This window comes from Dreissena polymorpha, chromosome 12 (genome assembly GCF_020536995.1).
Source record: "Dreissena polymorpha isolate Duluth1 chromosome 12, UMN_Dpol_1.0, whole genome shotgun sequence".
NCBI classification, from domain to species: domain Eukaryota; kingdom Metazoa; phylum Mollusca; class Bivalvia; order Myida; family Dreissenidae; genus Dreissena; species Dreissena polymorpha.
This window is the reverse complement of record NC_068366.1, coordinates 46,464,412-46,492,306: the sequence shown is the minus strand read 5'-3', so window position 1 is coordinate 46,492,306 and position 27,895 is coordinate 46,464,412. Positions and strand designations below refer to the sequence as shown.

Sequence of the window (27,895 nt, the reverse complement as noted above, 5' to 3'; positions counted from 1 at the left end):
TCATATGTAGATGCACCTTGATGAGTTCTACACGCCACCATTTTTGGGTCACTAGGTCAAAGGTCAAGGTCACTGTGACCAAATTTTTTTTTTTTAATTCTGACAAGCTTTCATTTATTCAAAACTGCACCCGTAGCATAGCGTGGCACCATTATGCGGTGCTCTTGTTAGATTATCATATCAAGATTTACTTCCCTTATTTGATCCACTTAACAAGTACTTGCTTGTTAAAATCAACATTCCATCAAATCCAACAAATTTTCTTTTTATTTGATGCTTTTTTTCATCGTTTATTTACATTGTAAAAGAGTTTTACCGGAGAATTTCGCTGGTATAACAAACACGTCATTTTGTGTATTGAAATATATTGAGGCATGCCACGGGAAAAAGGGTAACTTTTCAGCGAAAGGGAAACAGTTGTTAATTATTTTCTTGAAAAATGGGCATAAAAGAAACAGAAAATTTGTTCATGTCAGTGAAAGATTGCGCCAATCGTGAAAATATATTTTCCATGATCACTCGTGAAATAACAAAAGATCTTACACTGACATTAACAAATATCCTCTATTTCTTCAGTGTGTTTTGGGTTATTGCCCTTGGTATTTTCTTTACAGAGCCCTATCACATTGTTCACCTACATTGCGTAGATCATTACTCAAAAGGCATTAATGTGATTGCAACTAAACTATATTTAATGACAGAAGACTTTCAGACGAATAGCAGCGTACAAGAACCATAACTCCTTCTTTTAAATGTATGGCTTTATTGACCTTTATTTATTTTTTGTGGGTAAAACCATATCTCTATATAATATATATGCATTGTTTAAAGCTGCGTAACTTGCATTAAAAAACTAGGTCACAAATTATTTAGAAAATGCTTGTTATTGCTCTAGAGGCAAAATTTATGACTCCATTTGATCAAACTTTGATGAAACTTATTTCAAATATTTATCTTGACATTTTTAGGCTGAGTTTGAATCTGGGTCATGTGCAAGCACAAACTAGGTTGTGAGGTCAAATTTTAGAAACACCTGTTGTGACCACTCTTGAGGCCAAATATATGGCTCAATCTGATGAAACTTGGTCTAAATGTTCATTGTTGCAATGGCTAGGCTGATTTGAATCTGAATCACATGTTTTAAAAAACTAGGTCACCAGGTCAAATCTTATAAAAAGCTAGTACCACTGTATAGGATACAAGTATGACACAATCTCGTTGAAACATGGTTAGAATGTTCATCTTTAGAATATCTGGAACAAATTGAATCTGGGTCATTGTGTCTGGAAACTGGGTCAACAAGTCAAATATTATAACAAAATTTTACCACTCAAGGGGCACATTTATTATTAAAGCTTGATAAAATATCTATCTTGACAATATTTAGGCCAAGTTTTGAATCTAGATCAAGTGCATCAACAAACTAAGTCACCAGGTCAAATCTTGAAAAAAATTAAATACTAGTAAAGCCACATTTATGACTCAGTATTGATGAAACCTGGGCAGAATGTTTATTCTGACAATATTAAGGCTAAATTTAAATCTTGGTCAAGTCGGGAAAAAGTTTATACCACGTCAGTTCTTTAATTATTGGTGTCCCTGAACTCAGGTTAGAGCTTAAAGACATCATGTCCTTGTATGGATTAATAGAAAACCTCCTAAGTCTTCAAAGTAACTGATTACCAGATTTCGCAGTAGTTGACTAGGTATGTTTCTTGGTTGACAGTGTGCCATAAGTCTTTGGAAAAAAATTATTTGTTAAAATATGGTTTCTGGTACATGGCTTTATCCATGTAGTAAAATTCTTCTTTCCAAAATCTGATGATTTGATGTCCAAAAAAATCTACATAGATGATCTTTGGGTGACCATCAAATTTGTAAAAGTAACTGTAAGTACAATGGACTCAGCACATCCTGTCTGTAAGTGTTTACGCCCCCAATAATTATGGGCCTTGTAATTTTCTTTAGAATAACAGTTTTCTGGACTTTTTCAAAAACTCTTGCAGATTTTGAACTGATTTTGTGTGTGTGTGAGTCTCGATTTTTTTTTTCCAAACCTCTTTCAGTAACTGACCTTATATTTGGTGTTTGAGTCCAACTACATAACTTGAAGATAAAGTTCAACATTTGTTTTGATAAATTGATTTTTGAAGAAGTTGCAAACCTTGTTCTTAATACTTTTCTAAAATAACACTTTTCTGTAACTTTGTCAAAAATAAATGCAGTAAGGAGGTTTGTGTTTCACAAACACAGCTGTTGTTCAATTCTATATGTTACTTAATATGGTGACACTCCTACATTTGGGTTTATTTAGTGTCTTATTAGTGCAGGTTCTAATTGAATTTGGTGAGTGACCAATGGTCATCTTGTTGTAACATATCTCTTACAAGCCTGTATGTGTTCTGTTGTCAGAATGGAGATGGCCCCTGATGTCCCCAGCAGCCTGTCATGTCGCCTGGTGACCCGTCACTGGGTCATCACCAATGGAGACGGCAGCACAGAGACAGTCAACGGCGAGGGGGTTGTAGGTATGTGCACTCTACTGGGGTCAGGTCCACTCATGTAAAAAAAGAGTGTTCTGAGGTTTGAATAGGGTTAATTAAATAAAATCTGTACATTTTTAGCTCGACTATTATATATGAAATATAAATAGTGGAGCTATCCTACTCACCCCGGCATCGGCGTTCCCGTTAGCGTTAGCGTGCAAATGTTAAAGTTTGTGTACTACCCCAAATATTTCCTATGTCCTTTGACATATTGCTTTTATATTTTGCATACTTGTTTACCAACATGACCCCAACCTATAAACAAGAGCAGACCACTGTATCAAGCATTTTTACATAATTATGGCCCCTTTTATACTTAGATAATTGAACATTTTGCTTAAATTGCCATAACTTCTTTATTTATGATCACATTTAATTCATACTTTGACAAAACAACACTTACCTGACATACCACAATGCACTCCACCCAAACTATCCCCCATGCCCCACCCCCCAAAAAAACAAAAAAACAAACATTTTTTTTCCCTTATTTTTGAAAGATCATCTATCAAATGACCACACACCCACATTATACCCCCCCCCCCCTCCATGATGGCTTACGTTATACTGTCAAGCACTTGAAAAGTCGAGCGCACTGTCTTCTGACTGCTCTTGTTACAACCAGAATTGAATAGGGCAAAGAATAGACCTGATATGTCCACTGTTTTACTATGTTTGCCATTTTTATAGATTAATGAAAGTGCATGCTTGTTAAATACCATGCCATATGTTTAATGTACCCATAATTTGTGACCAGGATAAAATAGGGAAGACTGATGTACCTTTTACAACTTTCAACAAGGATTGAATCAGACCGACTAATGTACCCATACGTTGTAAACAGGATAGAATGGGACAGACTGATGTACCCATACGTTGTAAACAGGATAGAATAGGACAGACTGATGTGCCCATACCTTGTAAACAGGATAGAATAGGACAGACTGATGTACCCATACCTTGTAAACAGGATAGAATAGGACAGACTGATGTACCCATACCTTGTAAACAGGATAGAATAGGACAGACTGATGTACCCATACGTTGTAAACAGGATAGAATAGGACAGACTGATGTACCCATACCTTGTAAACAGGATAGAATAGGACAGACTGATGTACCCATACCTTGTAAACAGGATAGAATAGGACAGACTGATGTACCCATATGTTGTAAACAGGATAGAATAGGACAGACTGATGTACCCATACCTTGTAAACAGGATAGAATAGGACAGACTGATGTACCCATACCTCGCAATCAGAGTTCCAAATATGATTGCCCTTTATATGTGTCATTGCTGAACATTGCCAGTTATTATTTGTTGCATTATCAATAATTCTCCAAGTTTGAACCACTCTCTTGGTTGTAACCTTGATGATCAAACATTAGTATGAAATAAGATGGTGCATGTATACATTAATTGTAATGTAACCAACCCATGTAGTCATGAAGATTCATGTATCAATATATTGCTCTGTTGTGGTTATATTCAGGGGAGTTTCCTGTCATGAAGCCAGGCTCCAAGTATTTCTGGATCAGCTGCACAACATTTAATACGCTTCATGGAACTATGCACGGACACTTCATGTTCAGGAACCTCACAACAGGTATGTGTTTGGTTTATGACAGGTGATAGGTTTGCTGGATGTCATTGTATTGGTCATAAAGCATGTGAAAACCTAGTAGACAGTTATGTTGGGAAGAAATGACTGACAAGTATATGTAAACCTAGTAGACAGGATGTATAGATAACATAGTAGACCGGTTTTTAGCTCACCTGAGCACAACGTGCTCATGGTGAGCTTTTGTGATCGCTTTTTGTCCGTCGTCCGTTGTGCGTTGTGCGGTGTCAACATTTGCCTTGTTAACTCTCTAGAGGCCACATTTATTGTCTAATCTTCATGAAATTTGGTCAGAAGATTGGTTTCAATGATATCTTGGATGAGTTCGAAAATGGTAAATTTTGCTTGAAAAACATGGCTGCCAAGGAGCGGGGCATTTTCCCTTATATGGCTATATATGGCTATAGTAAAATCTTGTTAACATTCTGGAGGTCACATTTATTTCCAATCTTCATGAAACTTGGTCAGAAGATTAATCCCAATAATATCTTAGACGAGTTCAATGATGCCGGTTGGTTGAAAAACATGGCCGCCAGCGGGCGGGGCATTTTTCCTTATATGGCTATAGTTAAATCTTGTTAACACTCTAGAGGCCACATTTATTGTCCAATCTTGATGAAATATGGTCAGAAGATTTGTCTTAATGATATCTTGGATGAGTTCGAAAAATGGTTACGTTTGTTTGAAAAACATGGCCAAGGGGCGGGGCATTTTTCCTTATATGGCTATATAAGGCTATAGTAAAATCTTGTTAACACTCTAGAGGCCACATTTATAGTCTGATTTCCATGAAACTTGGTCAGAAGATTCATCCCAATAATATCTTTGACGAGTTCAAAAATGATGCCGGTTGGTTGAAAAACATGGCCACCTAGGGGGCGGGGCTACTTTCCTAATATGGCTATAGTAAAACCTTGTTAACACTATAGAGGTCACATTTATTTTCCGATCATCATGAAACTTGGTCAGAAGATTTGTCCCAATGATATCTTGGATGAGTTCGAAAATGGTTTTGGTTGCTTTAAAAACATGGCCACCAGGGGCGGGGCATTTTTCCTTATATGGCTATAGTAAAACCTTGTTAACACTCTAGAGGCCACATTTATTGTCCAATCTTCATGAAATTTGGTCAGAAGATTGGTCTCAATGATATCTTGGATGCGTTTGAAAATAATTATGTTTGCTTGAAAAAAATGGCTTCCAAGGGGCAAGGCATTTTTCCTTATATGGCTATAGTAAAATCTTGTTAACAATCTAGAGGCCCCATTTAATGTCCGATCTACATGAAACTTGGTCAGAAGTTTCATCGCGATAATATCTTGGACGAGTTCAAAAATGATGCCGGTTGGTTGAAAAACATGGCTGCCAGGGGTCGGGGCATTTTTCCTTATATGGCTATAGTAAAACCTTGTTAACACTCTAGAGGCCACATTTATTTTCCGATCTTCGTAAAACTTGGTCAGAAGATTTGTCCCAATAATATCTTGTTATCTCAGGTGAGCGACTTTGGGCCTTTCAGGCCCTCTTGTTTATAAATAGCATAGTAGACAGATGTATTCAGAAGACATAGTAGACAGGTATGTATAGAAGATGTAGTAAACATTAAAGTGAAACAGATGTAGTTACATGCATGTGTAGGAGACATACCCCCGGTAGTATAAAGGTATTTATAGATGACACAGTAGACAGGTATGTGAAGAAGACACAGTATAGACAGGTATGGGTATAAGATGTAAGAGCAAGTGAAGTGTAACAGATGTAGTATACACATATTGTAGAAGATTAAACCCTATACACATTACATACCCGTATCCCAACATCAATGCAATATTTTTAGAATGTTTCTTAATTTTTAAACACCTGTAAATTTTATCTAGTTTTTAGCTCGACTATTATATATGAAATATATATAGTGGAGCTATCCTACTCACGTCGGCGTTCCGGTCCGTGCCGTGCCGTTCCATGCCGTGCAGTTAGCATGCAAATGTTAAAGTTATCGTACTACCCCAATTATTTTCATTGTCCCTTGACATATTGCTTTCATATTTTGCGTACTTGTTTACCAACATGACCCCAACCTATAAACAAGAGCAGACAACTCAATCAAGCATTTTGTCATAATTATGGCCCCTTTTCCACTTAGAATATGCAGCAAATGTTAAAGTTTTCGTACTACCCCATTTATTTTCATTGTCCCTTGATATATTGCTTTCATATTTTGCATACTTGTTTACCAACATCACCCCAACCTATAAACAAGAGCAGACAACTCTATCAAGCATTTTGTTATAATTATTGCCCCTTTTATACTTAGAATATGCATATTATTGATAAATCTATGTTAAAGTTATCGTACTACCCCAAATATTTCCTATATCCTTTGACATATTGCTTTTATATTTTGCATACTTGTTTACCAACATGACCCCAACCTATAAACAAGAGCAGACCACTGTATCAAGCATTTTTACATAATTATGGCCCCTTTTACACTTAGATAATTGAACATTTTGCTTTAATTGCCATAACTTCTTTATTTATGATCACATTTTATTATTACTTTGACAAAACAACACTTACCTGAATACCACAATGGAGTCCACCCAAACAATACCCCATGCCCCTACCCAGAATCCCTTCCCCCCCCCCCAACCTCCCCCCCCCATTTTTTTTTTAAACATCATCTAATAAATTACCACACCCCACATTATACCCCCCTCTCACCCCCCTACCCCCCCCCCCCCAAAAAAAAAAGTTTCTTTTTCTTTTTTCTCCTTTTTTATTTTGAAAGATCGTCTAATAAATGACCACACCCCACATTATACCCCCTCTCCACCCCCCCCCCCCCCCAAAAACAATTTTTTTTTTTCCTTTTTTTATTTTTGAAAGATCGTCTAATAAATTATTGAATATGAACAATTTCCCCATGATGGCTTACGTTATAATGTCAAGCACTCGAATAGTCGAGCGCGCTGTCCTCTGACAGCTCTTGTTTTCATTACAAGTAAAATGATGCAGTCATATGCCGATGATATAGCTGACAGAAATTGTTATTTCTGCAAATTGCCGAACACCTGATTATTTTTTGCATGAGAAAACTTAGATACACACACATATTCCCAAAACACATATTTAAAATTATGCTGACAATGTGTTTTGCTTTTAGGATGGAATATTCCTTTATCATTCTGCTACGCTGATATCTGCCTGATATTAATATTTTTGTCAGTTCAGCAGGAAGATGTTATCAGTCAATATTTAGAGGTAGTTCATCAGAGGGGGTAATCAGGTGATAGTCAAGATGGCGACGTTCATGCCAAGGCAGGTATTATTCGCCGTTTTGTACCCTATATTACCTGTTTTTATTGTATAAATGCCGCTCACTTTCCAGCCATATCAGCAAGAAAGTTACTAGCGTTTATTTCGTGTTGATATTCGCTCTCTATCTTGACTTTACTCGGTGCAAATCTTCTTAGCAAGATGACCTAATTAAAGCACCACAAAGAAAATTTGCGGGGAGTAAAGTCGAGATGTAAAGCGAATTTAAATACAAAATAAACGCTTATCACATGTTTACTGATATGGCTGGAAAGTGAGCGTCATTTAAAGATTAGACAAAAGTAATAAAGGGTATAAAACGGCAAAAAATAAATGTCTCGGCATGGACTATCTTGGCTATCACGTGATTACCTCCTCTGTTCATAATAATTGGAATCTATAAAGTAATCATTTTTGTTAAAATTGAATCAGATTCAACAGGATAATCAATTCGATACCAAGATGTTATTTATTTTATACTCATAAAGAAACATAAACAGCAAAAAACATATTTTACAAATATTAAGCGCAAGTATTCATGATGTCATTATTAACACATCAAATGTAAAAATTCATAGTAATTCCCATAAAAAAATGCATCTTAGCGAGTATTTTTAACTATTTCTCATAAAATGGGAGACGAAGAGGTATGCTAAACAGAAAAACAGATTGCTGCCTGATCGTTCTGTAATATATCAGGCTCTGCACGAATAAAATAAGGGCTCAACAAGCCTCGCAATTAATTTTATACTAAGCCTTGCCTGATATATTACAAAAGGATAAGGCAGTAACCTGTTATTCTCTATGTGTGTAACATCACTCTTTGATAACATGTGCATGTAAATACCTGATATAAGTGACTTCATTAATACCTGATATTAGTGACTTCAAGATAATTTTGATTTAAATTTTAAATCTATGTTTGGTTCTGTTTTACACAAACTGTCTTTCAGTAGTACTCCTAGGACAAACTTTGTCCAACTAGCATAAATATTAGCATGTGATATACTATATGTATGAACTTAAATGAAGAAATTTCAACTTAAATATACTGTTCTGATTTGTTTTGCTCACTCTGGAATTGTTGTGTTTTAAACCGGCAAATATGTTGTGACACAACTATTTGTTGTATGTAGCATTTTGAGAAAGGGTTTATTGACATAGGTAAGTAAATTGTTGAAAGGGAATAATTAATTTAAACTAATTTTCAGATAATACAACTTACCTAAATTGCCATGATACAGTTGTTGGTGTAATTATTCAAAACAAAGCATGTTACTTGTAGGTACCAAATATAGCATTGTCTATAACCCTTTTACCAAAATAATACAATGGTCAACTGACTTCTAGAATACATTTGTCAGGTTTATGACTGTCATCTTGTTATAAAAACTCGTGCATTGAGCAAAGGATTAACATAATCAGGTAGATTACAGAGAAAATTGAGAGACATTAATTATAAGGAAAAATCTGGGTGTTAGATAAATATAGTTAAAAAAAGAATATTTTGGCTTAAAAGGAGGGTGTTTGAAAACTGTCTGAAAACTAAGAGTAATTACGGTATGTAAAGTAGGACATAGATGATAGCAGACATGTATGTTCAAAATACATAGCATATGGGTATGTGTAGACAATAAAGCAGACAAGTATTTGTAGATTAATAAGTAGACGATAATTTAGACACACATGTGTAGCAGATGCAGTAGCTGTATGTGGAGAAGATATAGTAGACATGTTGATATGTAAGATATAGAAAATTATTTACATGTAAATTGCAGTTAACATGCTCATGTAACTCAGTCATGTAAACAGTGACATAATTATGCCCCAAACACTATCTAGACCAATCTCTAGTTCATACTGATATGAATACATGTTAATGAAGACATATACTCACAATGGTGAGAGAGCTGAGTTGATGCTGCTGGTGTTGTGTCAGGTGAAGCCATGCGTGTAGAGTGCCCCCCATTCCACATGACAGCAATGCAATTGAAGGAGTTAACAGTGACTGCCTCTGACATGGACACCTTGCTGCAACAGGGAGACCACAGCCCTGCCTATCACCTCCACTCTGCTGACATGGGTGAGGGGGACTCGGTCTCTGATGAGGACAGCTGGTAGGTGAACATGTGTGCTAGTGGTATGGTTCATACATGTGTGCTAGTGGTATGGTTCATACATGTGTGCTAGTGGTATGGTTTATATATGTGTGCTAGTGGTATGGTTCATACATGTGTGCTACTGGTATGGTTCATACATGTGTGCTAGTGGTATGGTTCATACATGTGTGCTAGTGGTATGGTTCATATATGTGTGCTGGTGGTACAGTTCATACATGTGTGCTAGTGGTATGGTTATATGTGTGTGCTAGTGGTATGGTTCATACGTGTGTGCTAGTGGTATGGTGCATACATGTGTGCTACTGATATGATTCATATGTGTGTGCTAGTGGTATGGTTCATACATGTGTGCTAGTGGTATGGTTCATACATGTGTGCTACTGATATTGTTCATACGTGTGTGCTAGTGGTATGGTTCATACGTGTGTGCTAGTGGTATGGTTCATACGTATGTGCTACTGGTATGGTTCATACATGTGTGCTAGTGGTATGGTTCATACGTGTGTGCTTGTGGTATGGTTCATACGTGTGTGCTACTGGTATGGTTCATACATGTATGCTAGTGGTATGGTTCAAACATGTGTGCTACTGGTATGGTTCATACATGTGTGCTAGTGGTATGGTTCATACGTGTGTGCTAGTGGTATGGTTCATACGTGTGTGCTAGTGGTATGGTTCATACATGTGTGCTAGTGGTATGGTTCATACATGTGTGCTAGTGGTATGGTTCATACATGTGTGCTACTGGTATGGTTCATACATGTGTGCTACTGGTATGGTTCATACATGTGTGCTAGTGGTATGGTTCATACATGTGTGCTAGTGGTATGGTTCATACGTGTGTGCTAGTGGTTTGGTTCATACGTGTGTGCTAGTGGTATGGTTCATACGTGTGTGCTAGTGGTATGGTTCATACGTATGTGCTACTGGTATGGTTCATACATGTGTGCTAGTGGTATGGTTCATACGTGTGTACTAGTGGTATGGTTTATACATGTGTGCTAGTGGTATGGTTCATACATGTGTGCTAGTGGTATGGTTCATACATGTGTGCTAGTGGTATGGTTCATACGTGTGTGCTAGTAGTATGGTTCATACGTGTGTGGAACTGGTATGGTTCATACATGTATGCTAGTGGTATGGTTCAAACATGTGTGCTACTGGTATGGTTCATACATGTGTGCTAGTGGTATGGTTCATACGTGTGTGCTAGTTGTATGGTTCATACATGTGTGCTAGTGGTATGGTTCATACATGTGTGCTAGTGGTATGGTTCATACATGTGTGCTCGTGGTATGGTTCATACATGTGTGCTAGTGGTATGGTTCATTTATGTGTGCTAGTGGTATGGTTCATACGTGTGTGCTAGTGGTTTGGTTCATACGTGTGTGCTAGTGGTATGGTTCATACATGTGTGAACAATATGTGGTAGATACATGTACATTATATATTGTAAACTTATATGAATTCTCTGTGGTAATCTTATGTGAGTTCTATACGGTAAACTTTTGTGAGTTCTATGTGGAAAACTTATGTGAGTTATATGTGGTAAAATTATGTGAGTTCTATGTGGAAAACTTATGTGAGTTCTATGTGGTAAACTTATGTGAGTTCTATGTGGTTGATACATGTGGTAGACATGTTCTAGATTTATGTGCAAGAGATTTGTAAAGAGGAATGTCACTTTATGTGTGTGTACTTGATACCTGTAAATACTCCCATATATATATATACAGTTTTGTGAAAAAAGATGTGAAGGAAATATGATTAAGATTGTTGGAAGATATAAACATGGGCATGGTATGGGATATATTTTACAGCATGAATAGATGTTTAGTACAAATGGAGAAAATACATCAATTCTTAGTATGTCGTAATTAAGTCTAAACATGGAAAATACTAAAAATCTGCACTTTTGTATTTGATTCTCTTCTTTACTGATGTTGGTTGGTTGGTTGGAAAGCTTCATCTTTTAACCATATTGGTGAGTTACATATTGAAGATGATACTGTTACATGTAAGTGATATATTGTATTATGTATTTATCTGGTGGCTGTTGACTCACTTTCAGAGGTAACTGCCGCCTTCTGCGTGTTTCTCCAACCTGCCCAGTGTACTGGTGGTCCCTACAACACTGCAGCACTCCTGGCAGCAATTAGTAGCGCGGCCTTTCTATGAACAATATTGCTTATAATTGCTCAAATGTGCTTGCATGAGACTACATGTATAGTTACAGCAGATATTTATTCCCCTCCCCCAATACATAGTAAAGGGGGAATGCAGGCATTGCTTTGGATGTCTGTCTGTCCATACATCTGTCTGTGAGTCAGTCTGTCTTAAAACCAAATCTTGTCCAGAGGCTTTCTCCAACAATTTTCAACGTACAACATTCAGTATTGGTTCTAGTGATATAAAATTGTGCATGTGCGATTTTTGTTTTCATTCTAGGTTAAAAATAAAATAAATTATGCCCCATGCGCAACTTAGACATTCTATTACAACATGCCCTATGTTTATTTTTATACTAAGTATTTAAATTTAAATATTAAAAGAAAGAAAAGAGTTGTCAATTTGAAACTAATCTATATTTTTCCCAGATTGTTTTGTTATTGCCCTTTGTTAATGTTTATGTCCCCCCCCAGTCTATACTGGGAGTACATATTGTTTTTGCCCTGTCTGTTGGTTTGTTTGCGTCAAACTTTAACATTTGCGATAACTTTTGCAATATTGAAGATAGCAACTTCATATTTGGCATGCATGTGTATCTCGTGGAGCTGCACATTTTCAGTGGTGAAAGGTCAAGGTCATCCTTCAAGGTCAAAGGTCAAATATATGGGTCAAAATCGTCAAACTTTAACATTTGCCATAACTTTTGCAATATTGAAGATAGCAACTTCATATTTGGTATGCATGTGTATCTCATGGAGCTTCACATAGTGTTTCACAAACACATCTTGTTGTATTTAGTTTTAGATTTACATCTCTAAAACTATATAAGGTATCAATCTGAAACTAAATAAGTATGTAAATCTCATTCAGGGGATAACAAGTTCACACAAGCCATAACTCTTGCTTCAATACTTTAAGAGTTGTTGCCCTTCATTAGTCTTAAGCTTTCTATTCACCAAAACATCCGAACTATACAACTCCACCAAATGTTGGTGTCGGTGTAATGCTCTGGTGAAAGTAAACATGCAACATCTCAATTTCACTGCCTCCATTAACAAGTATTTAGTTGCAATGTCACTCATTGGCATTAGGTAATTGTGTGAGATCATTGGCCATGTTCTAGATCTCTGACCTGCAATTAAGCCGGCAATTTTTGTGTTGAAAGGCAGCATAAATGCAGACCTAGGAGGGGTGGGCATTGCATTTGGGGCTGGTTGGGTAAAGGTCATTGTTACTAAAAGATTATTTATTATGTTAATGGTCAAGAGCACATCTTAACTATAATATGAGGTAAAGGAGTCCCGTCGCTAAGGCTTAACTGCTCATGTCCTCCTATAAAGTGGCTTGCAGGTGGTATATCAGGTACCACAGTGCACTTGTTGCAGGTGGTATATCAGGTAAACAGTGCACTTCTTGCAGGGGGTATATCAGGTACCACAGTTCAGGTGGTATATCAGGTACCACAGTGCACTTCTTGCAGGTGATATATCAGGTACCACAGTGCACTTCTTGCAGGTGGTATATCAGGTACCACAGTGCACTTCTTGCAGGTGATATATCAGGTACCACAGTGCACTTCTTGCAGGTGGTATATCAGGTACCACAGTGCACTTCTTGTTGCAGGTGGTATATCAGGTACCACAGTGCACTTCTTGCAGGTGGTATATCAGGTACCACAGTGCACTTCTTGCAGGTGGTATATCAGGTACCACAGTGCACTTCTTGTTGCAGGTGGTATATCAGGTACCACCGTGCACTTCTTGCAGGTGGTATATCAGGTACCACAGTGCACTTCTTGCAGGTGGTATATCAGGTACCACAGTGCACTTCTTGCAGGTGGGTTATCAGGTACCACAGTGCACTTCTTGCAGGTGGTATATCAGGTACCACAGTGCACTTCTTGTTCATTGCAGGTGGTATATCAGGTACCACAGTGCACTTCTTGCAGGTGGTATATCAGGTACCACAGTGGACTTCTTGCAGGTGGTATATCAGGTACCACAGTGCACTTCTTGTGGCTTGCAGATGGTATATCAGGTACCACAGTGCAGGTGGTATATCAGGTACCACAGTGCACTTCTTGTTCATTCTGTTCAGCTCATGTTACATCACCCACATGTTTAAACAGCCAGGGAATGAAGACAGTTGCTGAAAATGGTGTTAACGTATACCTTCATCCCTGCTTACTTGATATTGTGCCTTCTCTTTACTGAACATTCAGCTCAATTAGTAAAATTATTGCACACTTTTACAGATATGTTTACATATTTTCTTTTCCAATATTTGTTATTTGACTGGGCTTCGTTTAACTGCTTCCCATAGTGCACACCTTCAGAGTGCCGTGGATTTAAATTTATGTTTCTCATAGTATTATTTTTTCTTCATTTTATCAGAAATAGATTTACAAAATATAATCAATGTTAATATATCCGATGTTTTCTATTATTGTTGTATTGACATGGCCTCCCCACCTGTGTATGACCAGGGAGCCTCATTATCACATGTTAAGAAACACAGTTTTGGCCAGACTTATGAGTTACGTATCTCTTCGTTGGTGAAGATATTATTTATTAACATAATGTACATTAATTATATAAGTCATGTGTTTTGCCTTCTGTGTGTTTCTTCTCTACTGAATGTCTGCCATTATTTGGAATGTTTTTGTCTCTTATAGTTACTATAAAAACATGTTATGTAGTTCATTGGTGACTAAGAGAAGCAGATTGGAAAAAGGGTATGGAATTGATTATTTGCCAATGGCCTGATTTGGCTATAGAGAAACCTTGTTAACACTCTAGAAGTCACAATTTTGGCCCAATCATCATGAAAGTTGGTCAAAACATTGGTTTTATTGATATCTCTGACAAGTTCGATAATGGTCCAGATGGGTGAAAAAACATGGCCGCCAGTGGGCGGGGCATTTTTCTCTATATGTATATAGTGAAAACATGTGAACACTCTAGAAGTCACATTTTTGGTCCAATCTTAATGAAATTTGGTCAGAACTTTTGTTTCCTAGATACCTGAGTTAAGTTCGAAAATGGTTCCAGTCCGTTGAATAACATGGCTGGTGGGGGGGGGCAGTTTTCTTATATTTATTTAGTAAAAAAAGCTTGTGAACACTCTAGAAGTCACATTATTTGCCCAATCATCATGAAACTTGGTGAAAAGATTGGTTTTATATATATATCTCAGATGAGTTCGCAAATGGTCCCGATCGGTCAAAAAACATGGCTGCTAGGGGGGTGGGGCAGTTTTCCTTATGTGACTAGAGAGAAACCTTGTGATCGAACACTATAGAAGTCACATTTTTTGCCTAATCATCGTGAAACTTAGTCAATACATTGGTTTTATTGATTTCTCGGACAAGTCGGAAAATGGCTCAGATCAATGAAACACACTTTTTTACTCACCTGATTGCTCAGGTGAGGTTTTATGACTGGTCTTTGTCCGCCGTCCATCCATCCGTCCACATTTGGTTTGTAAACACTCTAGCATTCACATTTCTCAAGGATTCTTTATCAAAGTTGCTGAAAGATCTCAGTCAAGTTTGATAATGAGCAAAATCACATACTTAATGCCATAATTATTGCCCTTAGATTGTCCAAATTTTCATTATATTATATAAAATCCTTGTAAACACTCTAGAGGTCACAATTTTCTTTCAGATTTTATGAATCTTGGTCATAATATTTATTTTTGTAAGCAAAGTTTGATGTTTGGTTAGGGGGGGGTCAACTGAAATATAGGTAACCAGATCAAATCTTACAAAAACAAAAACACTCCATGCGCCGGAGTTTTGGTTCAATAATGATGAAATTTGACCAGGATGTTTGTCTCGACAATATCTAGGTAAAGTTTGACATTTGGTAAAGATTGAATGAACTGACTCCTCTCAGGTGAGCGAACTAGGGCCATCTTGGCCCTCTTGTTTGTATATGTATATTTTTTTTGGTAATATTAGTTGCATGTGTGTTGAATTCAACTACCGGTAATTGATATTAAAATCTAAATAAATCCGATTCAAGCCATAGATAAATTGTTTTAACACAAGATATTGCTCTGTGAAGCATGTGTCACTGATGATCAAACATGCATCGAAGTTCATGTTATATAACATTCATGATTTGTTCATTAATTGCTATGGAAAGAATGTATGGTATGGATTGTTAATGATATTAAATAAAAGTATGCATATCCTCTAGCGTTTTCGTACATTTTTCAGATTATTAGAGTGTTTATACATGTACAATTTAACAATAGTTGTGTCTGAAATACATATATATTGTAAATGTAGACACATATTTGAACAGAGGGACAGAAGGACAACACTTCAGTACAAATGTTTTGTGCATTAATCTTGAAAATCGATTGAAATAGAGATACTGTGTTTTAAAAGCACAAAACATACTAGTGGCAGTTGTGCATATTCGTTAATCAATATTGGTACATATTCTATGCGTTTCACAAATCAGTAATATTTAAATGAATAGATGCAATTATATTCAATATGCATACAACTTCGGTCCATATGCACGGCACCCCACAGAATTGTGTTCTGCTGGTATAAGTGTACACAATTATGCAGTGTCCTCACGGTTCTTTAAGGCATACACAATACACATACATAATCACTAACCCGTATCATAAGGTGTCCAGTTTTCAAAAAAAAAGTTGCATAAACAAGCACGTTTCCATATATTTGATCGTCAGAACGTATACTCCCAGTTACTTCCTGTTTCAGAAACATTTGCAGACGACATTTGTGAATCGAGGTAAGCGCTCAATTCTGAAACGGAAGTACAAGCAGACGGTAAGAGTAGAGTTGAAAGTCTTGGTTCAAACGCACTCTTAGCTGGCCTATCGTTCATGAATTTTACAGAAAACTCGCTTACGCACAGACAATCGTAGCCGCACCAATACTGAAGGAGTTTGCTCAAATCACACAGTGAAATTTTATGTAAGTATTCTTCAAACATGTCTTTGACTCTCTCTTCTGATTTGCGACTGTCTCCATCTGTTGAATATATGTACACTGTGCGGTGTAGGAGTGACGTCACGTCTGGTGATAACACCTTATATAGTGTGATAATGTCGTCCTCGAGAAGCCCGGAAATGTTCATGTCTGATTGGCAAAAGACCTCCTGAATTTGGCAGAGCGCCCAGTAGGGCTGGTGCAGCAAAAAGCTTCGGGCGATGCCTGGCACATGGCTGTCCAGTTCGTATGAGTAGGGGGTTCTCTTGCATCCGTAGCTGGCGAGCACGGTCTTGAGGCTGCGGTCGATGCGAGGGGAGAGGTTGTGCAGGTTCAGCTTCGCCTCGGCGAGGGCCGCCAGCAGGATCTCGCGCTCCGTCTTGGACATGACCTGGTAGAACGAGCTGATACTCAGCTGGTCACTACAAGCGTTGGCCAGCACGAAGGCGAGGCAGGCTGGAGAGAAGCGCAGCGGAACGTAGTTCTCCTGCACCAGCCCGTGTACTAGCACCCGGCCAAATATCTGGAACAAGTCCTCCCCGGCACTGGGGTCCAGCACCGGAACCAGGTGGTGGTTTCCCGTAAAATGCTTCCGGAAGGCTTCGTTCCAAAACATCACGAACACTGAACCAGTGGGAATTTCCATGGTGAGGTCATCCTGGAAGCAGACGACAATTCGGTGAGTTTCTAACACCTCGTCCTCTCTGTACGCATTCAGCATATCGCTTAGAATGGATTCGGACTTGATCTGGATTTTCTTCGTGGATTTCAGTTTCGACCTAGCTAGCATGGCCATCTTCATCAGCCGTAAGCCGTCTGAAACATCATAAATATTTCTTAAACACCACATTTAACATATCTTAATTGTACATGTACAGTCTTTACTGACACTTGCGAATTATGTACGCACAGTTCTGCCGTTTATTGTGCTTAAGTATTTACACGTGTTTGAGGTGTTCATTCTTACATGCAATGTCAATCGTAATTTTTATCAAAATAAATAAGCATCAAGTTGGCATCAGGTTCACACATGTCGCTAACCTTACAAGCAAAGGTACTAAATAGATCAGCGTTTGCGATGTTTCACGACTTAAATAATAACATTTTGACCCAGTTACCTAGTGATACCACGTTACCCAGTTGTAAAATCGACCGAGATATCATCGAGACAAATGTTTAATGGAGATTTGGAAATAAATATGGCCTTTAGAGCTTCCACAAGTTGTTTATTAATTTAACGTAGTGATCTCGTTTTTGACCAAACGTTACCCAGTTTCGAACTCGATCGAGATATAATACCAGATATTTTGACCCAGTTTCAAGATCTGAAATGTGAGTGTTCACAAGTTTTTTCTTTGATTTGATTAATTTTAAATAGTTACTTAGATTTTTACCCCGTGCTACATGTACGTAGTTTCGAGCTTAAGTTTCGAATTTATATTATTGGCATAAATGTTCTGAGGAAGTTTCGTGAAGATTCGACAATAAATGTGACCTCTTGGGTCACTGTTTTTCTATGGTTGTATAAGGAAACTGAAAGCGGCAACATTTTCCTTTCGGAACGGAACAATTGTCGGACTTGGCTCTTATTCAATCGGGGCTAATGTTTTAAGCAAGTTTCACGAAGATTGGACAATACATGAGATCTATAGTGTTTCCACGCTTTTTCTTGAATATGAAATAGTGATTTAGTTTTTGATCCCACGTTATTCAGTTTCGAACTCGGCCATGATGTCACGGGATCAATGTTTTGAGCAAGTTCCGCACGTTGTTCTCGGTTGAGCCAAGAACAGATACAAGTTCTTTTTCGATTGTAAACTTCATTTGAAAAAAAGCAAGTCTGACGGCATTTACATTTTCACGCCTTTATCTATCTTACGTTTCATAAAGATGTTAGAAACCGAGTTTTGTGGCAATTAAATTATGTCTTTTCATACCATAAGCAGATAGTTGCAAGTGTATTGTTCGGTGTGACGCGTGCTTTGAATAACAGAGACAATATTATGCAGTATTCTAAAGGGATGAAATAAACCAATGTTGCTTGCATTGTTTGATTTTAATATATTAATAATTCATTATTGAAACTGAAACAAAAAAAGCCCGAATGATGGCATACTACAGTCGTGAATAATTATGATGATTGGATATTTTACTCGGCCTCTCAGCGTGAGTGTTGGTAGCACGAATTTTGTGCGGGATTACTAGTATGGTTGCTGCGTACATGTATAATACGCTTTGAGTATTTCCTCCTAGGGGAGGGCTTACCCTGTGGTCTTCAAAAAATGTTGTCGCCCTAATATTGCCTTAAAGGGGCCTTTTTCACAGATTTTGGCATGTAGCATTTAGTACGAACTCCTCTCAGTAGCCTGTCCACATGGCCCAGGAGTCTATATTACCGAAAGTATATTACCCGTGTTCGTTCTCTACAATCGCAGTCTGTCTTAGTGTACTGGTATGCCAGAAACCGCCCCTACCCTCTCCCCTGGTCATGTCTTAGTGTACTAGTATGCCAGAAACCGCCCCTACCCTCAGCTCTGGTCATGTCTTAGTGTACTAGTATGCAAGAAACTGCCCGTCCCATCTCCCCTGGTCCTGTCTTAGTGTACTAGTATGCCATAAACTGCCCGTCCCATCTCCCCAGGTCCTTTCTTAGTGTACTGGTATGCCAGAAGCCGCCCCTCCCATCTCCCCTGGTTCTTTCTTAGTGTACTAGTATGCCAGAAACCGCCCCTCCCATCTCCCCTGGTCCCGTCTTAGTGTACTTGTGTGCCAGAAACCGCCCCTCCCATTTCGCCTCGTTCCGTCTTAGTGTACTCGTATGCAAACACCACCCCTCCCCTCTACCCTGGTCATGTTTTAGTGAACAAGTATGCCAGAAACCGCCACTTACATTTCCCCCGGTCCTGTCTTAGTGTACTAGTATGCCAGAAACTGCCCGTCCCATCTCCCCAGATCCTTTCTTAGTGTACTGGTATGCCAGAAGCCGCCCCTCCCATCTCCCCTGGTTATTTCTTAGTGTACTAGTATGCCAGAAACCGCCTCTCCCATCTCCCCTGGTCCTGTCTTTGTGTACTAGAATGCCAGAAACCTCCCCTCCCATCTCCCCTGGTCCCGTCTTAGTGTACTAGTGTGCCAGATACCGCCCCTCCCATTTCGCCTCGTCCCGTCTTAGTGTACTATTATGCAAAAAACCACCCCTCCCCTGTATCCTGGTCATGTTTTAGTGAACAAGTATGCCAGAAACCGCCACTTCAATCACCCCTGGTCCTGTCATAGTGTACTAGTATGCCAGAAACCGCCCCCCCCTCTCCCCTGGTCATGTCTTAGTGTACTAGTATGCCAGAAACCACCCCTACCCTCTCCCCCTGGTCATGTCTTAGTGTACAAGTATGCCAGAAACCGCCCCTCCAATCTACCCTGGTTCTGTCTTAGTGTACTAGTATGCCAAAAACCACCACTCCAATCTCCCCTGGTCCTGTCTTAGTGTACTAGTATGCCAGAAACCACCCATCCCCTCTCCCCCTGGTCATGTCTTAGTGTACAAGTATGCCAGAAACCGCCCCTTCCAGCTCCCCTGGTCCTGTCTTCGTGTACTAGTATGCCAGAATCCAACCCTCCCCTCACCCCTGGTCATGTCTTAGTGTACTAGTATAACGGAAACCGCCCCTCCCATCTCCCCTGGTTATGTCTTAGTGTACAAGTATGCCAGAAATCGCCCCTCCCATCTCCCCTCGTCCCGTCTTAGTGTACTAGTATGCCAGAAACCACCCCTCCCCTCTTCCCTGGTCCTTTCTTAGAGTACTAGTATGCCAGAAACCACCCCTCCCCTCTCCCATGGTCATGTCTTAGTGTACTAATATGCCAGAAACCACCGCTCCCCTCTCCCCTGGTCATGTCTTAGTGTACTAGTATGCCAGAAACCACCCCTCCCCTGGTTCTTTCTTAGTGTTCTAGTATGCCAGAAACCACCCCTCCCCTCTCCCCTGGTCATGTCTTAGTGTACCAGTATGCCAGAAACCACCCCTCACCTCTCCCCTGGTCATGTCTTAGTGTACTAGTATGCCAGAAACCACCCCTCCCCTCTCCCCTGGTCATGTCTTTGTGAACTAGTATTCCAGAAACCGCCCCTTCACTCTCCCCTGGCCCTTTCTTAGTGTACTAGTATGCCAGAAACCACCCATCCCCTCTCCCCTGGTCATGTCTTAGTGTACTCTAGTATGCCAGAAACCACCCCTACCCTCTCCCCTGGTCATGTCTTAGTGTACTAGTATGCCAGAAACCGCCCCTCCAATCTTCCCTGGTTCTGTCTTAGTGTACTAGTATGCCAGAAACCACCCCTCCAATCTCCCCTGGTCCTGTCTTAGTGTACTAGTATGCCAGAAACCACCCATCCCCTCTCCCCTGGTTATGTCTTAGTGAACTAGTATGCCAGAAACCACCCCTCCCCATTCCCCTGGTCATGTCTTAGTGTACAAGTATGCCAGAAACCGCCCCTACCCTCTCCCCTGGCCCTTTCTTAGTGTACTAGTTTGCCAGAAACCACCCCTCCCCTCTCCCCCAGTCATGTCTTAGTGTACTAGTATGCCAGAAACCGCCCCTCCAATCTCCCCTGGTCCTGTCTTAGTGTACTAGTATGCCAGAAACCGCCCCTCCCCTCTCCCCTGGTCATGTCTTAGTGTACTAGTATGCCAGAAACCGCCCCTCCAATCTACCCTGGTCCTGTCTTAGTGTACTAGTATGCCAGAAACTACCATCCCCTCTCCCCTGGTCATGTCTTAGTGTACTAGACTAGTATGCCAGAAACCACCCCTCCCCTCTCCCCTGGTCATGCCTTAGTGTACTAGTATGCCAGAAACCGCCCTCCAGTCTCCCCTGATCTTTTCTTAGTGTACTAGTATGCCAGAAACCGCCCTCCCGTCTCCCCTGGTCCTTTCTTAGTGTACTAGTATGCAAGAAACCGCCCCTCCCCTCTCCCCTGCTGGAAAAATTGACATGTGCGTAAAATACCGAATAGGATTCCTGTGGTTCCCGACCCAGAGGCTGTCGTTGCTACAGAGTCATGTCCGTTCTTCACTGGCTTGTTCTGTAAGATTCAGGCATAACAACTGTTAAATGACATCAGCTCACGTTAGCATGGCAATTTTCGGTAAGGATTTAACAGAACGTTTCAATATTGTAAAGATTATTGTTCGGTGGTGGTCCACCATCCAATGCTTAGACTTAAATTAGAACCGCTCAGTTTTAAAAAAGGGTCATGCATTTGAATGTCATCTGGTAAATTATCACACACTTAGTTATTCAGCATACCCGCATTTTCTGAGAAAAACAAACAAACACATTACTGAATCAAAGCTGTACTCTTTCTTCTTCAATATAAACACCGTGTCAAGTCTGTTGCATCGTTAAGAGAGAACTTCCAGCAACATAAATATTCTCTTTATTGAAATGGGAAATGACCTATTGCCAAAGCAACACGGCGCAGCAGCATTGACCCGAACAACAAACACACGTGGACAAACTTGGACAAACAGATTGGAATGGTCATTGTATAGCATTGTGGGTTTGAATCTTAGAAAGGCTCGGTGAATACGGGCCTCGTACTCGGTCTTGTAGGCTCGCTTGTTGATAAGACCTATCATACCGTGTTTCCTGGGGATGAGGAGGCAGACGACAACGGCGGGGACGTCTTCACGTCTGACTTTATTCTGTAACCCACCGTGACGTCAGTACGGACGCCATGAAGACTCGGTAGTGGTATGTTGAAATTCTGCATAAGACTGAGAGGGTTACCGAGGGAAAGGCATGTATTTCCGTTTCCGGTGTATACGTCATCAAAATTCCGATGAATTATCGGCGCTGGTCTATCATCGAGCCCTTCCTGAAAATAAACTTTTGACTTTAACATTTTCCGTATAATACGTATGTGAACGTTCGAGAAAAGCAGACTAAAATCGTTTAAGCGGTCACTATCTTTTAAAAATAAATTTCCCTTGACCGAAAGTAGATCTATTTGTTTATTTTTTATGTGATACAGCGTGATATCATCGCTTGAAACTGTATTCGATTCCAGTGATGATAACTTAGCGTTTTTCTATGGAACGCCATAGCTGTCTTACGTCGTCACATTTCTTTCTGTCTTCTTAAGAAGGTGTCGTATTATGTCAAACCGTCGTGTTATCTTGTCCAAATGTGGTGTTGACTTGTCAAATTGTCATGCTATCTTGTCCAGATGTGGTGTTGACTTGTCAAAATACAGTCTTATCATGTCAAACAGTCGTGTTATCTTGTCAAAATCATGTGCTGACTTGTCAAAATACAGTCCTATTATGTCGAACAGTCGTGCTATCTTGTCAAAATCATGTGCTGACTTGTCAATATATAGTCCTATTATGTCGAACCGTCGTATCATGTGCTGACTTGTCAAAATACAGTCATATTATGTCAAACATTCGTGTTATCTTGTCAAAATCATGTGCTGACTTGTCAAAATACAGTCCTATTATGTCGAACAGTCGTGCTATCTTGTCAAAATCATGTGCTGACTTGTCAAAATACAGTCCTATTATGTCGAACAGTCGGTCTATCTTGTCAAAATCATGTGCTGACTTGTCAAAATACAGTCCTATTATGTCGAACAGTCGTGCTATCTTGTCAAAATCATGTGCTGACTTGTCAAAATACAGTCCTATTATGTCGAACAGTCGGTCTATCTTGTCAAAATCATGTGCTGACTTGTCAAAATACAGTCCTATTATGTCTAACAGTCGTGCTATCTTGTCAAAATCATGTGCTGACTTGTCAAAATACAGTCCTATTATGTCGAACAGTCGTGCTATCTTGTCAAAATCATGTGCTGACTTGTCAAAATACAGTCCTATTATGTCGAACAGTCGTGCTATCTTGTCAAAATCATGTGCTGACTTGTCAAAATATAGGAAATGCGGATTCACTTCACGAACGGTTTTCGATTTTTCACTTAGCAGAAAGCCTTTTGCAAAATCGGGAAGTAACAGTTATAATTCCTGTTGTCACACTATCTAACATACGTATGGAATGACGATTAGGCTGCCTTGATATTTCATATTCTTCAGTTGCCTTGGCGACCGGGCATCCACTCGGATGAGGCGGCGCGTTTTGTCTATGCGGTACATGTCCCACATCCGGCCCTCCAACCGTGGGTAAAGCGTCGCCATGTGGGTCCGGAAGCGTGGCTCGTCATAAGAGAGACACAATTGTGTCTTGCGGGGGATGCCGTTGATGTAATCGATCCCTGGATAGCCTGTGCAGTACAAATGGCATGTTAGCATGGATAGCCTGCACAGTACTCACGGCATATCAGCATGGATAACCTGCGGTGTAAATATGGAATGTAAGCATGGATAGCCTGCGGAGTACACACGGCATGTTAGCATGGATAACCTGCGCAGTACACACTGCATGTTAGCATGGATAACATGCGCAGTACACACGGCATGTTAGCATGGATAACCTGCGCAGTACACACGGCATGTTAGCATGGAAAACCTGCGGAGTACACACGGCAAGTTAGCATGGATAACCTGCGCAGTACACACGGCATGTTAGCATGGATAACCTGCGGAGTACACATGGCATGTTAGCATGGATAACCTGCGCAGTACACACGGCATGTTAGCATGGATAACCTGCGCAGTACACACGACGTGTTAGCATGGATAACCTGCGAAGTACCGACGGCATGTTAGCATGGTCAACCTGCGCAGTACTAACGGCATGTTAGCATGGATAACCTGCGCAGTACACATGACATGTTAGCATGGATAACCTGCGGAGTACACACGGCATGTTAGCATGGATAACCTGCGCAGTACACACGGCATGTTATCTTGTTAAACCTGCGGAGTATACGCGGCATGTTAGCATGGATAACCTGCGCAGTACACACGGCATGTTAGCATGGATAACCTGCGGAGTGCACACGACATGTTAACATGGATAGCCTGCGGAGTACACACGGCATGTTAGCATGGATAACCTGCGCAGTACACACGGCATGTTAGCATGGATAACCTGCGCAGTACACACGGCATGTTAGTATGGATAACCTGCGGAGTACACACGGCATGTTAACATGGATAACCTGCGCAGCACATAGGGCATGTTAGCATGGATAACCTGCGCAGTACACACGGCATGTTAGCATGGATAACCTGCGCAGTACACACGGCATGTTAGCACGGATAGCCTGCGCAGTACACACGGCATGTTAGCATGGATAACCTGCAGGGTACATTCGGCATGTAAGTATGTATAACCTGCGGAGTACACACGGCATGTTAGCATGGATAACCTGCGGAGTACACACGGCATGTTAGCATGGATAGCCTGCGGAGTACACATGGCATACACATGGCATGTTAGCGTGGATAGCCTGCGGAGTACACATGGCATGTTAGCGTGGATAGCCTGCGCAGAACACACGGCATGTCAGCACGGATAGCCTGCGCAGTACACACGGCATGGAAGCATGCAGCGGCTGTGTATTGACGAACCCTACCTGTTTCCTGAACGTAAGCACTAAGGTATTAGTCGGGCTGTATTGTTCAGTGTATTGACATGCAAGCACAGTGTGTTTCATAAAACATTTGTCAAAACGACAATGCAGTAATAATGCTGTGTTTCGGGTATCTTCATCATAGTTATTATCAAACAATTGGTTCATTATTTATTTACTAGTCTTTATAGAATTGAAGACGCACACTACTGGAGTGTTAATGTTTATAAGGTCCAGAAAGAACTACTTTATATCACTTGATTATCTATTCATTTTCACATCGCGCTTATTTACAATCAATAGTCTCACAAAATCAGTCGTGCATTGATTTTCCTACAGTCTCCGTTTCTCGTTTAATAAATAGATTTTTCATTGATTAAGACTCACCGCGTCAAACATAATTCCTATTCCGATTATACGAAATAGCATTCTGAGTTGGCATTTATTTCAAGTTATGATTTGAAAATTCATTTATTATCGTAAGTTAATGCAGTTTGCCAATATCTTATGAATATTTGACTGGCTGGAATCGATACAAAGCGAGTGGGTTTCCCCAGCCAAGCCACTGAATTATATTGCATTGTCAGAATTATTCAGAATTTATTTGATGCAATTTAGTCGGACATGACTCGCGACTGTCCTTGGAAATTTGAAAATGAACACTCCGTGCGCTCTCTGGATAAGGGTGGGTGGGGACGTCTAATTGGACGCTCGGCTAAACGAGTGTAAGTTTTGCATATTGTACATAGCCCCTCAAAAATAATTTTCGAAAACCTGATTACCTTATTATAATATTGAACTGAAATGTATTGATCAAAAACAACTTACATTTTCGTAACTCAAATGAAATATATTTATTTAATGATACCAAACAATTGATATATTTAGTTTAAAAAACATGCGTCAACATATCACGTACATCTTAGTAATTTTACCGATGACCACGGCAAATAATCACTATTGTCAGAACGGATCGGTATCAATTCGGACCGCGTGTCCATTGCACAGAAAATACAATATCAAAAAGGACTTATGCCAGGTCACCTGCATGTCAATTGCACGGTAACTACAATGTCATTGAGGACAGATACCAGGTCAACGCGTGTCCATGGCACAGTAACTACAGTGTCAATGATGACTTATATTATGTCACTGCGTGTCCATTGCACGGTAACTACAGTGTCAATGATGACTGATATTATGTCACTGCGTGTCCATGGCACAGTAACTACAGTGTCAATGATGACTGATATTATGTCACTGCGTGTCCATGGCACGGTAACTACAATGTCATTGACGACTGATATCAGGTCACCGCATGTAAATGGCACGGTAACTACAATGTCATTGAAGACTGATACAAGGTTAACGCATGTAAATGGCACAGTATCTACAATGTCATTGAGGACTGATATCAGGTTAACGCATGAGAATGGCACAGTAACTACAATGCCATTGAGGACTGATATCAGGTCACCGCATGTAAATGGCACTGATATCAGGTCACCACATGTAAATGGCACGGTAACTACAATGTCATTGAAGACTGATAGAAGGTTAACGCATGTAAATGGCACAGTAACTACAATGCCATTGAGGACTGATATCAGGTCACCGCATGTAAATGGCACTGATATCAGGTCACCACATGTAAATGGCACGGTAACTACAATGTCATTGAAGACTGGTACAAGGTTAACGCATGTAAATGGCACAGTAAGTACAATGCCATTGAGGACTGATATCAGATCAACGCATGTAAATGGCACAGTAACTACAATGTCATTGAGGACTGATATCAGGTTAACGCATGTAAATGGCACAGTATCTACAATGCCATTGAGGACTGATATCAGGTCACCGCATGTAAATGGCACAGTAACTACAATGTCATTGAGGACTGATATCAGGTTAACGTGTGTTCATGACACAGTAACTACAATGCCATTGAGGATTGATATCGGGTCATCGCATGTAAATGGCACAGTAACTACAGTGTCATTGAGAACTGATATCAGGTTAACTCATGTCCATGGTACAGTAAGTACAATGTCATTGAGGACTGATATCAGGTCAACGCATTTTCATTGCTCAGTAACTACAGTGTCAATGAGTACTGATATTATGTCACTACGTGTCCATGGCACAGTAACTACTGTCACTTAGGGCTAATTTCAGGTCAACGTGTGTCCATGACACAGTAACTACAATGCCAATGAGGTCTGATATTATGTCACAGCGAGGCCATGACATGGTAACTACAATGTCATTGAGGACTGATATAAGGTCACCTAGTTTCTGTGGCACAGTAACTACAATGTTAACGAGGACTGATATCATGTCTTCGCGTGTTAATGGCACAGTAAATATATTGTAAATGATGACTGATAATTGGTAATCGCGTGCCCATGGCACAGCAACTTCAATGTCAATGAGGACTGATATTAGTTTAACGTATGTCCGTTGCTTAGTAACTACTGTGTCAATGAGGACTGATATTATGTCACTGCGTGTCCATGGCACACTAACTACAATGTCAATAAGGACTGATATCATGTCAACACGTGTTCATGGCGCAGAAACTACAGTGTCAATGAGGACTGATATTA

General features: G+C 39.9%; 2 protein-coding genes across 57 annotated transcripts in view; one reads left to right on the top strand and one right to left on the bottom strand.

Moving 5' to 3' along the window:
• Positions 1–15,977, top strand: part of LOC127853075 (F-box only protein 3-like) — a 30,040-nt gene extending 14,063 nt beyond the window's left edge. For 3 of the 50 annotated variants that reach the window (XM_052387210.1, XM_052387211.1, XM_052387206.1), the window contains 5 exons: positions 2,413–2,528; positions 4,043–4,156; positions 9,429–9,606; positions 11,681–13,328; positions 13,402–15,977. In XM_052387210.1, the coding sequence (XP_052243170.1) occupies positions 2,413–2,528; positions 4,043–4,156; positions 9,429–9,606; position 11,681 (409 nt within the window). In that variant the 3' untranslated portion in view covers positions 11,682–13,328; positions 13,402–15,977. Of the gene's footprint in view, positions 1–2,412; positions 2,529–4,042; positions 4,157–9,428; positions 9,607–11,680; positions 13,376–13,401 lie in introns of all 50 variants that reach the window. The other 47 variants (XM_052387237.1, XM_052387235.1, XM_052387232.1 and 44 more) reach the window with 47 other exon arrangements.
• A 431-nt stretch (positions 15,978–16,408) lies between these two features.
• LOC127853073 (uncharacterized) overlaps positions 16,409–27,895 on the bottom strand; it is a 31,276-nt gene continuing 19,789 nt past the window's right edge. For all 7 annotated transcript variants that reach the window (XM_052387202.1, XM_052387198.1, XM_052387200.1 and 4 more), the window contains 4 exons: positions 23,800–24,032; positions 22,395–22,631; positions 21,761–21,836; positions 16,409–17,569 (listed from right to left, as the gene is read on the bottom strand). In XM_052387202.1, coding sequence (XP_052243162.1) covers positions 16,488–17,569; positions 21,761–21,836; positions 22,395–22,631; positions 23,800–24,032 — 1,628 coding nt within the window. In that variant the 3' untranslated portion in view covers positions 16,409–16,487. The remainder of the gene's footprint in view (positions 17,570–21,760; positions 21,837–22,394; positions 22,632–23,799; positions 24,033–27,895) is intronic.